The 12,278-nt window shown below is 38.4% G+C and overlaps 1 protein-coding gene across 1 annotated transcript in view; it reads right to left on the reverse strand.

The window, feature by feature from the left end:
* LOC118810643 (adhesion G protein-coupled receptor A3) overlaps positions 1–12,278 on the reverse strand; it is a 194,847-nt gene that overhangs the window by 124,788 nt on the left and 57,781 nt on the right. The window contains exons 8-10 of the mRNA XM_036574580.1: positions 8,084–8,248; positions 6,739–6,922; positions 3,638–3,787 (exon numbers count right to left, since the gene is read on the reverse strand). Of these exons, the coding sequence (XP_036430473.1) occupies positions 3,638–3,787; positions 6,739–6,922; positions 8,084–8,248 (499 nt within the window). The remainder of the gene's footprint in view (positions 1–3,637; positions 3,788–6,738; positions 6,923–8,083; positions 8,249–12,278) is intronic.

Raw genomic sequence — 12,278 nt, forward strand, 5'->3', positions numbered from 1 at the left:
ACTGAACCAATCCTAAAAACATCTGACATTTGCCAGACGTTTGCTAGAAACAAGCTTAACATGTGCAAATGTTAGAGTTTATCCACCCTAATACATTAACGTGAGCTTCAGATCATGTCATGTATCTGTTTAACTACACAGAGTACAAGTTTTCATCTAAATGCAAAATTCTGACTCTTCATTCGTTTTGAATGAAGATATAATTAAGATTAGTTTTTCTAACTGAGCTGCATTATATCCTTTGGCTGATGGGCAATTTGCATAGATCACTTTATTCATACTTTCCTAATAAAAGAAACAAGATTTCTTGGACTAATGACATTCATGGCATTGCTGTGACACCGTGGCCCCTGACCTTGGAGCTACGACCGAATCCAGTGACAGCTCCACAAATCTACAAATCTACATATCCCCACATCTCCTGTTTAATGCTTTATTGCTTGCATTACTATTGTTTCAGCATTTCAATGAAAGCTTACTCTTAGTACAATATAAAGGAAGTGAAACAGAATAGCTGTGTGACATTATCAAAACACAATCAGCATTAACAAATTACTGCTATTTACTACTTTCTGTTTATAGTAAAGTTTCCAGGAAATATGTTTAAATCTGGAGGACACTGCATACTTGAGAAGCAGGAACAGTACCTCTGGAGTTTATCTAGAGTCTGAGAATGTTTACATAATGGAAATATGTGGCTCTTAAAGCAACTTCATAGCCATTATGAAACTGTAAAGCCACTACAGAAAGCCTTGGTTGGTATGTCTGAGAAAGATGAACCTTCCTTTTAATTTCACTAATCTCACATGTGAATTATTACACACATATACATTCCTGTAAGCATAAGTTAATTGTGTATAAAGAGGATTATGTGCCAAAACGCTCCCAGCTCGGGTTGTAGTAGCATTATACAAACACTGAAAGCCAAGCGGACTTTTTTCCCCTCTAGTTATGTGTATATGTGTAATGTAAACTTCCCTACAGCTAGCGCACTGAGCTCCTACACTCACCCAGACAGCCACGACCGACCGTTTCCTCCAGGAAACCCAAAGCTTAGGCAGACTTCCCCTCTTTAGCACCTTGCCAAATGCTGCGTTGGGAATACTAAAATCACTAAAAGCGCACATCTTCAGTCTATGTAATAGACTAAAGGCTGAAAACCGCAGTCTATAAAATGGGCTCAGCCTGTAAACTGCATGGCAGTAGAGCTCTGAACCTACTACAGAGGAGCTCACAGGGTGTAAGTATAAGTGGATTCATAACAGCAAAAAGTAGAAAGCTTACAATAACCTTTAAATAAAATCTAAAGCTACACTATAAAACAAAAATAATTAGCTTCAAAACAAGTGCCTTGCCATCTTGCTTTTGTAACTACAGAAGGAGAAAATTTGAAGATTTCTGATTCTGTACGTAAGTGTGTATATGAATCATTCTATCAAAACGGTCCAAAGTCAGAGGCGAAGACCCATTTCAGATTCTTAACTCACTCGGACTTTAGATTAAAATCCTGTTGCTTTGAATGACCCTATATCTTTATTATGTTTATTTTCATAGAATAAATCACTGAACATTCCATTTTGCCACTACCAATACAATAATAATGCCTCCAAAACAGTTTTTTTTAAATTAAACTCCAAGTGTTTCACTTTCACATTAAAAGACATAGAAAAGTCTTTTGAAAACAACACTGAATTAAAATTAAGTATTATTTCTAGTCAAAATGTAGGGGTTAGGGTTTAGGACAGCCACCTCCCATTAGAATCTGCCATTATAAATGATGATTTGTATCTCAATTAATAAATAGATCACACAATGATAACAAAGTTCTTGTAAACATCTAAAGACTGAATAGTTACTGTTTGAGATCATTCAACTATTTTTAATATAAGATAAAAAAAAACACGAGTAAACACAAAATACAGCTTTTAAATGATCATTACATTTATTGAAGATAAAGATTTATTCAAAACCTATATTACCCATTTGAAAAAGTATTTGCCCCCTAAACCTAATAACTGGTTCTGCTACCCTTGGCAGTAACAACTGCAATCAAACATCTGCGATATGTCTTTTACATTGCTGTGGAGGAATTTTGGCCCAACCTTCTTTGCAGGATTGTTTTAATTCGGTAACTTTGGAGGGTTACTGGGCATGCACTGCCCGTTTAAGGTCTTGCCACAGCATCTCAATGGGATTCAAGTCAGGATTTTGACTCGGCCATTCCAAAACCTTAATTTTGTTTATTTTGAGCCATTCAGAAGTGGACTTGCCTGTGTGCTTCAGACCATTGTTCTGCTGCATAACCCAACTCCACTTGAGCTTTAGGTCATGAACTTACCAACATTCTCCTTCAGGATTTTCTGATAGAGAGTAGAATTCATGGTTCCATCAGTTACAACCAGTGGTCCAGGTCTTGCAGACGCAAAGCAGCCCCAGGCTATCACACTACCACCACCATGTTTGACTGCTGGTATGATGTTCTTATGGTAGAATGCGGTGTTAGTTTTACGCCAGATGTAACAGGACCTATGTCTTCCAAAAAATTTCCACCTCTGACTCATCAGTTCACAGAAAATTATCCCAAAAGTCTTGCCGGTCATCTAGATGTATTTTGGCAAATGCGCGGCTCTTTTTTTTGTGGTTTGCGCCTTGCAACTCTCCCATGGATGTTGCCCAGAGTCATTCTTACTGTGGAATCGTGCACACTGACCTTAACTGAGGCAAGTGAGGCTTGCAGTTCTTTAGATGTTCATCTGGGTTTATTTTGACCTCCTGAGTCGTCAATGTGCTATTGGTGCAATTTTGGTAGGCCAGCCACTCCTAAAAAGAAGGTTCACCACTGTTCCAGCTTTTCTCCACTCGTGAATAATGGCTCTCACTGTGGTTCGCTGGAGTCCCAGAGCCTTAGCAATGGCTTTGTAACCCTTTTCATGCTGGTAGATTTCAGTGACTTTGTTTCACATCAGTATTTGAATCTCTTTAGAACGTGGCATCATGTGCTGCTTTTTGAGACCTTCTAGCCTGCTTCACATTGCCAGACAGGTTCTACTTAAATTGACGGTTAGATTTAACAGGTCTAGCAGTAATCTTGCCTGGGTCTGGCTAGTGAAATTGAACCCAATAATCAATTGCTGATCATGACTGACATCTGAAGCTCACTGTATTACAATAGAGATGAAATTGTTATTCCATATGATATAATTATTATTATTAATAGTCAGTAAATTAATGTATTTCTAATCTATTGTGTGTTGCATTGGAGATGATGTAATCAGCAGAAATACTACTAGACCACCAGCGACAAGTTTCCAAAAGAATACTAAATTTCAATTCAAAAGCATGTTACAGTAGCACCCAATGTTTCCCTTTCATTAAAATAAATAAATACAAACATGACCAGCACTATCTAGTTCCATAGTGGAAGTGCTTACGACCTCAAAGCTCAGTTTCATTTCACATCTGAAGTGACTGCACTTAAATTGAACACGAAATCTGGTCCCTTTCTTTGTCTTGATATTTGAAATGTAGGCTGGAATTTCAGTCTCTGAAATGGATTCAAACAGACTCCTTGAACTGACTGAGATGAAATATAATAAAAGGAATGGACTGTGCAAGGCAAGCTGGGAAAAGCTCTTACTTCTCGGATACGATCAACCAGGCATGTGATCTTCTCTACGAGGTGTGTGACAAAGACGACATCCATCATATCTCCAAACATTGCTGCACTGCTGGTGAAGGAGGAGAGTTGTCGAGCTAGAACCAGAGCATTAGTGGTGTTCACTGGTATCTGTACGAGAGAGAGAGAGAGAGAGAGAAAGAGAGAGAAAGAAAGAAATCAAACAAATCGAACAACGAATCCCAAATTTTAAAAAATGTAGAAAAGAAATTCTTGGAAAGGGGCACAGAGCTCCCCTCACTGCTAAATATGTAACATCTCACCGCATGAGAGATAGTGGGTAACACCCTCCATACTCCAACTCTACTAACCCCTTTCACCATATACAACATGTAAAGTGTATAAGTAAATATACCTTATTACTTACTTAATTAATTACTTTTACTAATACAACTATGGTTATAACTATGGTTATAACCATGGTTGTTGTTGTTGTTGGTACTAAGGATGCTCCAATATGGAAATTATTTCAGAGCACAATAAATGCATCATCAAATTTCATTTTTAACTATCAGTCAAATCTAAACGCTGGCCCAACACTGACAAATTTTATTAAGAAAAAAAAATAAAACACATACATAAATAAAAACTGCTGGTCCTGATATACTTCTGACATCCCTAGTTATTACTGTTGTTGCTATCTTTGTTGATGATGTCACTGTTATTGCTGTGTTATTATTGTTATTATGCTTTGGTAATATTGTACCTGATACAATCGTGCCAATAAAGCTATCCTGAAGGGAGAGGGAGGGAGACAGACAGACAGAAAAGAGAGACACAGAGACAGAATGAGACAGAGAGGCGTAAAGAGACAGAAAGACCGAAAGAGACAGAGACACATAGATAGGGAAAAACAGAGAGTGAGAGAGAGAGAAAGAGGATTAATCACAATAAATTACAGAAAAAAGAAGAGGCAGGGAAGACTCCTGCAGATATAAGGTCACCCTAATCAAGCTGACGGTGTATTTGTGCATTTAGCATTTTGCTAATGAGCTTTCTGTAGTTTTTCAGGGAAGTGAAGCATGTCTGAGGTTGGAGGGGTGAGAGGGGTGAAGTAAAGCACCTGCTATTTCTGCAACAGTATAAATAGTCACAATTAAATAGAAAATGTACATGTTTCATTTTAGCTACACTGTCAAAGTATATCAGAAAGGATGGTCACTAAAACTGCTCAGGCCTACAAGGCAGAGAACAGTATGTAAGCTCTTCACAGAACAAGGTCTGTAACATATTAATTTAGTTAGTCAATGATTCAGTATGATTTTGTGTGCACTGATACGCAAAGATATCGAGCATATAGTTCTGCATGGCAGAAATGCTGTGCTTTTGCAATGCCTACAGTTATTATTGCCATTTCACTTCCCCAGATATTCCACTCAAAAGGACTTCTTTCAAGGGTTTCTTATAACAAGAAACAAACACAAAATAAATCACATAAATATTTCAGTGGAAAAGAGGAACTGAACAGGAGGTGCATCTTCAGTGTGTCCATCTATATAAGTAGGATATATATAGAAGATATACAGTATAACCTCAGAACTGGCTACAGGAAAAGAAGGAAGAAAAAGTAAGAACACAAAGAAGAAAACCAGGGTTCACTTTTAAAAGCAGGGTTAAGGAGGTTTGCCCCTAAAGCTCCACCAGGATGTGGCTCCAGCCTTCAACAAACAACTGAGTCAGTACAGGAAGGTGGAGTGAAGCAAAGGGGAAAGGTTAAGAGATGTAGCTTACAGGAGCGGAGAAGAGCACAGGAGGTTAAATCTTTGCCCTTAAAATGTCCATCAGAAAATGCTGAAACAGCATTTTGGATGCCTTAAGTTATAGGCAACATTTCCTTGGGGGAAAGATCAAGAGAGGGCATTTGCATCTCCTTAAATGTTCACGTCAACTCACTTAAATTAAGGAATTTCAAAAAATGTTTTCATTTTGTAAAAGCAACTAATTTCCAGGTCGAGCTCAACATCAAAACGTCTTCACATTTGTCAGTGCCGGGGCCAAAGACTTGATAACACAGCAAGATTGGCTCTGTAGTCCAGTTCTGTTGTAAACGCATGCTACATTGCTACCTCTGCTTCTACGCCTTCAACTATCTGTACCGAGTTTCATTTTAGTTTTAAAATGTATAGTACTTATTGCAAACATCATACAGCAATGTAGTCATTATCTACATTTTTTGCATGTTTTGTAGTGTAGTCAGCTAATAACCATGCAGTGCCAGTACACATGAAAGGTAGTGCTAGGCTAATTGCTACCACACACTGCCGCCAGTTAGCAAGACGATTAACTGTGTGTGCAGAGTGTTCCACAGTTACTATCATTTTTAACAATGTGATATCATTAGTGAGGGAGATTTAATGGAAAAGCCATTCTCAAAAATAAAGGACCTTGTCCTTTTTTCAAGGTCCCAGGTTGAGATCCAGTAAAATGAGTAAGGACGTTGTTTATATTTTGAATTGGATAAAACACGTTACACATGATTTGAGAGCCTGGCAATTTTACTGATATAGATGCAAATAGACTGTTGACTTAAAACATCAGTGTGCCATTTTAGTCTATAGTTATGTCACAATGACGCATGTAGCACAATTACTGGTACTAAGCACATTCAAGAGGCATAGAAAGTACTTTGATACTGAATTTGGTCTGTCACAATCAGCATTGCGTCTGGCACAATCACAGCACTGCGTCTTGTGTTGTCAGCTTAAATATTTATTGTTGTATGTTAGTTTGCATATTTATTGCTTAAACATACCTTTACATTTGTCAGTTAAGAACGTCCATAACTGCAAGGCATTCAAACGGCCCTCTGTATGATGATCATGATCATTGTGATGTTTATATGATACAGTGGTCAATTTAAGTCTTTCCAATCAAATAAATGGCATTCAAAACTGCATCACACACAGTACAGAATGGAATGTTCATGTTCTTTATCTCATATCCATATGTGGTCGATGCCTCAGTGCAATTGGTTTTAATGACAAACATACCCTAAACATACTCAATGTATCTTTCAGCATGAGCATATTAAAAAACAAATAACATTCATCACTGTAGCTCACCTGTGTAAGTTCATGCAGCACACGGGTGAACCTGCTGGAGTATGGACATTGATTGTAGTCTTCTTCTGCCCACCGGCCCTGCTTGTCACACCTGCGCCACGCCCTCTTCTCATGAGAGGCGGAGCTGTAGGTAGGTGTGGCACAGGGCAGGAAGGTCTTGAAGCCAGCCAGTGTCTTAGGCCACCTGTAAGGGGTGAGAGAACTGTCACGTATGCAGTCATTGTTAAAAATAAAGGTTCTCTAAAAGTGTTCTTTGGTGCAACTCCATATAAGAACCATTTTGAATTACAGCATGGCTCTTTAAAGAAGCATTCTGAAGCTTTTAATAACCTCCATATAATCCAAAAGTTCTATTTCAATTAAATATTTTACGGTACGTCCAAGGAACCTTTAGGAAATGTCATTTTAAAAAATGTATTACACACACTAGCGATAAGCTGCTTTAAGGCACCAGTGTGTGATTTCAGTCTATAGTTACATCACAATGACGCACATAGCACAATTATTGAAACTAAGGACATTCAAGAGGCATAGGAAGTGCTTTGATCTTGAACTTGGTCTGTTCACTATTCGAGATAGAAGCAACACATCCAACATTATCAATCAGTTTCAAAAGTTTCTGCTTTAAGAAATGAATTATTCACAGTATGTTTCTGTGGTTAGAAAAAAAAGATGGATGTATAGTTTTGTACAATACAGTTATAAATAATGGAACATACAAAAGAATCATCTGAAATCCTAGCCTTGGTTTCGGGAAAAATAATTACATAAGAGACACCTAAATGAATTAAAACTACACAGCATTTTTTATTAAAGCAAAAGCATCTTTATCATCATCAACAAAGGCTCTTCAAATAACATCTGGCAGAAAATTTTCTCCACAACAAAGGGAGATTTTCCAGTGCATTACTTTAGTATTCTGTATAAACAGCAGCAGAGTGCTGCTGAATGGAACACTTACGAAACTAAAATGCAGGAAAAAAAAACAAAAGAACATACAGAACAACAGCAGCCCCAAACAAATGTGGAGACTCTGAGCCAGCCCCAGCCAGCACTGCTTCACCTCATTAACTACTGATTGGTGCCCTGCCAGCCACAGACAGTGTTAATGACCATAAAAAATGAGAGGTGTGTGTAATTTTCTATTTTAGGCAGAACTTCTGTTGTGATGTTTTGCTGCTGTAGGAATAATGTTATATGTGCTATTGATTAACCTTACGGATATACTGCATCTTATAATGAATGTGTGTTTGTGAAAGCTCTGTATGTGTATTATGGATTTTTCATGCTGCAAGGTGACTTTAAACAGCCCTAAGTGGGTTTGTGTTTCTACTCATGGACACACCTGAAGTCACCTTTGTTGCTGGTCACCCTCTCTGCTGAACAGTACACTGCAGATGTCTCCAGGACAACAATCTCCATGCCAATGGAGCTGTTGCCACGGGAACTGGTCACATGGCACTGCCAATTACCGGAAACATCAGCATCCACGTTGGAGAGGATTAGTTCACTAAGAGAAAGGGAAGGGGGGAGAAGAAGGACAGGAGTGATGCTTTATACCATGTAAAGCCATATAGAGACAATATATCTGCTTTTACAAGCAAGTAATGACAATTAATTGTTATTGTATTGTTCAAACTAATCACAACAGGCAGTCTCAGACTTATAGGATTCAAAGATAGCACAATTTTGACAAAATTGCAAACAACTCAGTCTTGAAGGCCTCCAGTTCCCGCCAACCTCAGGCTCCACCAGACCACCAGCCTTGAGCTCCACCAGCCCACTGGCCTTGGGCTCCACACCCATGTCAACCTCAGCTATGCCCCAGGGCCAGTTCAGCCCCTTTGGCCTCAAACACTTTGGCTCTTGCTTCTTGCTGATGTTTGGACTAACTGGACCTTCTGACGTCCAAAGAGTATTAATTCCCTTCTACTTGACTGCTCTGCGGTTCTTCCCTTACAAGGTACTTAAACTCTCCAGATTCGTCCCAATGCTTTGCAAAGTCTTGCTTTTTTCCTGACAATTTCAGGCTGTGTTCTTTAGTGTTACTAATTTCATGGTTCATTGTATATTTATGTTTTTGACATATTTTGCTTGCTGCCTTTTCTATGACTATTCTGTCTTAGAGATTCTGTGTTCTGTGAAAAGCCCAACTCACTTGCAGCTTGTCTGCTGTCTTACATTAATGTATCATATATTCAGTGCAATTACATATAGTATTAATTTTGTACAGAGCAACTTTCAGGGAAACACTGTCAATAACAGTTATTTTCTCTTTAAACAAATAACAAATTAAAAACAGTTGAGACAGTATGTGAAGTGCAACAGAAAACAGTGATTTGCAAATTCATTTTAACCTGTATTTAAACAGTACAAAGACAAGTTATTTCAAGTTTTACCTTATCAGCTTCATTGTTTTTTGTAAATACATGTTCTTTCTAAAATTGATGCCTGGAATACATTCCAAAAAAGCTGGGACAGGGCAATTTAAGATTTGAAACATTGTAAAATGTTCAAAAGAACATCTTAGAACAAGTGACATAATCATGCTTGGGTATAAAAGAGCATCCAGGAAAGACCTAGTCCTTGTATATATATATATATATATATATATATATATATATTATTGTCTGTACTATAATAAATTATTTAAAAATAATTTATTATAGTACAGACAACCTTCCAGACTGAATCTCTTATCTAGGTAATCATTTAGTTAATGTGCAATTGACTGCAATTGGGGGGGTACAGAAATGATGAAACACTACGTTTGAGTCTACTTATTTATTATCTCCCCTTTTCACGCATGATAATGCATTATGCATTAAGATAATGCATTAAGTATAGTTTTATAGTTTTATACTATAAAAAATGTAAACATGAACACTGTATGGAGATACTTGCGTGTTGATATTGTCATTACTGTTCGTTAAAGACACTGAAACAACACTGTTGTAGCTGGTAAGTTGAGCACAAGGTTTCAGTGCTAGCAAAAAGGCACAAAGTCTGCATAGTGTGAAATGTGCGAGAGTGTACAGCCAGCATTGGTGAACGTACGGTCAAATATTTTGCAGAAGAGATTTTGTTTAATGCGTGCTCTATACTATGTGAATATGGGCAGCTGTTGACATACCAAAGTCCCCTAATTCACATCTTTTGCATGTTGACATAGCTCACATTTTTTATCTCCTCTTTTTCAGGGGTACAACACCAGCGCAACACACACCACCATGCACTACAATGCACCATCACCACATCAGTGTCACTGTTGTACCGAAAATGATTCACCACCAACTGGTGGCTTCAGTCCTCAAATGATTATTAAGCAGAGTTAAAAGGAAAGATGATGTAACATGGTTAATATGCTCCTGTCACAACTTTCGTGAAACATGCCACAGGCATCAAATTTGGATTAAGAGCATATTCACCCCCCAAAAAAATACATAATGCAAAATATCAAATGTCAAACTAAATTTACTAACCACTGCTTTCTTTTTTTTATTAGTATTTCACGTAACAGTCAACACTCAAACAGTACATCACAGCGAGAGCTAGAGTAAATCTTCTTCAGTAAAAATGATTAGAGTCTCTCAGAGAGCCAGTAATCCCAAACAGAGACATATGCATGTGCACACAAATACACACACACACAGTTGCACACTCTCAGTCTCTCTCAGCAAAGTGCTCTGCTTAAAATAATGAATGCATTATCACTTTCCATGGAAATTATTTCAGTTATAAGATAAGCAAAATAGCACCTTGCATTTCAGAAGCAGAAGGCCAGATGCACTAAGCCTTTTGGGCCAAATAGGATGCATTCTGCTGGAGCCTACGCATCATGTACGTGGAATAATGCAAAATACATTTCTCTCTCATATACATATGCATTTATGGGGAGAAAAAAAAGTTCATCTGATTACACATTCTGTCCAATTTAGGGAAGTTTGTGAAAATAGTGGCAGCCAATTTTGTGCATGTGGTAAGTCCTTCAACAATGGCAGCAGCCACAGGAGCTAGAGAGGCACAGGCCTTGAAGACAAAAGAATACACTATATGGCCAAAAATATGTGGACACCCCTAATTATAGAGTTCATGCTGCTTTTATAGCCAAACATTGGCAGCAGAATAAGTCAAACTGAAGAGCTCAGAGACCTTAAACATGGCACTGTTACACGATTCCACCTTTACTACAAGTCGGTTTGTAAAATTTCTGCCCTGCTAGATCTGCCCCAGTCAACTGTAAGTGCTATTACTGAGAAATGCAAGTGTCTAGGAGCAAGAACTGTTCAGCCATAAAGCGTCAGATCATGCAAACTCAAGTGCAGAAGCATGTAGTACGCAAAAAAATCAGATGCAAAGTTTGTGTTGCATCACTCACTACAGACATCCAAATTGCCTCTGGAAGCTACATCAGCAACAGAACTGTGTGTGGGTAGATTCATGAAAAGGGTTTCCATGGCCAAGCAGTTGCACACCATGAGATGCCAGAAGAACACTACGTACCTGAGTGCATAGTACCAACAGTAAAGTTTGAATGGGCAGAAAAGACTGAATGGGCATAAATTTCCACAGGCATTCTCTAAAGTCTTGTGGAAAGCCTTCTCAGAAGAGTGGGGGCTCATATAGCTGCAAAGGCGGGGCAACTCCATGCCCGTGGTTTTGAAATATATATAGGTGTGAAGGTAAGGTGTCCACATATCTTTGGCCATACAGTGTATTTGCCACCAAAATAACACTATTTCAACTCTGAAGTCCAGATATATGCAAGAAGCCAAAGCACAAAATGTGTCTTGAAACGGCTGCAATACACACTCACAATTTGTGCAAGAATTCCATTTTTTCACTGCGCCTTTCAAACCCTGTACCTCACAAGTATGGCATCTCACTATCCTATACTGAAACTGCATGATTAACTACACCCTTAATAAATTACATTTTCATGTCAGATGCACTGCAAATGTGGCTGCATCAAGGCACATTTTGTACAGCAGACCCAGAGTGTTCTGTGTTGATCTACTGTCAAAAAACCATGACTGTGTGTTCTTGCATTTTTTTTCTTATTTGTGCAAAGAACACCCTCCAATACTGAATATATGAGGATTATTTGTCTCCTTCATATTAAACAGTAATAGTAGGAACTAGTTATCAAACTGTAATTCACAGAAGTTTGCTCAGATCAGATAAAAAAAGAGAAATACATTTTCTGGAAGAATTGTCAGAAGCACACTCATGAATCATCCTGAGATCTACTGATGATGGCTGATTATGGGACATTATTCTACCTTCCTGCTGTCCTCCACCACAACACAGACCACAGGGCTTGATTAATAACCCTGGGCTGTTCCACTGCCTGGGAGCAGACATAGGGGTGTATGGGAGGGACCTTGCAATACTGCAGAAGCCAGACGGCCAAATAAAAAGGGCCTGGTTGGTTCGGTAGCACATGGTGACGCTCTGCAGCATGGCAGCGATGCTATTGCACTCTTAGCTTCAGAACCACAGGCCAAAAATAACAGTGCTCTGTTGCTAAAACAGCCCCT

The sequence above is a fragment of the Colossoma macropomum genome, unplaced genomic scaffold (assembly GCF_904425465.1).
Source record: "Colossoma macropomum unplaced genomic scaffold, Colossoma_macropomum, whole genome shotgun sequence".
NCBI classification, from domain to species: domain Eukaryota; kingdom Metazoa; phylum Chordata; class Actinopteri; order Characiformes; family Serrasalmidae; genus Colossoma; species Colossoma macropomum.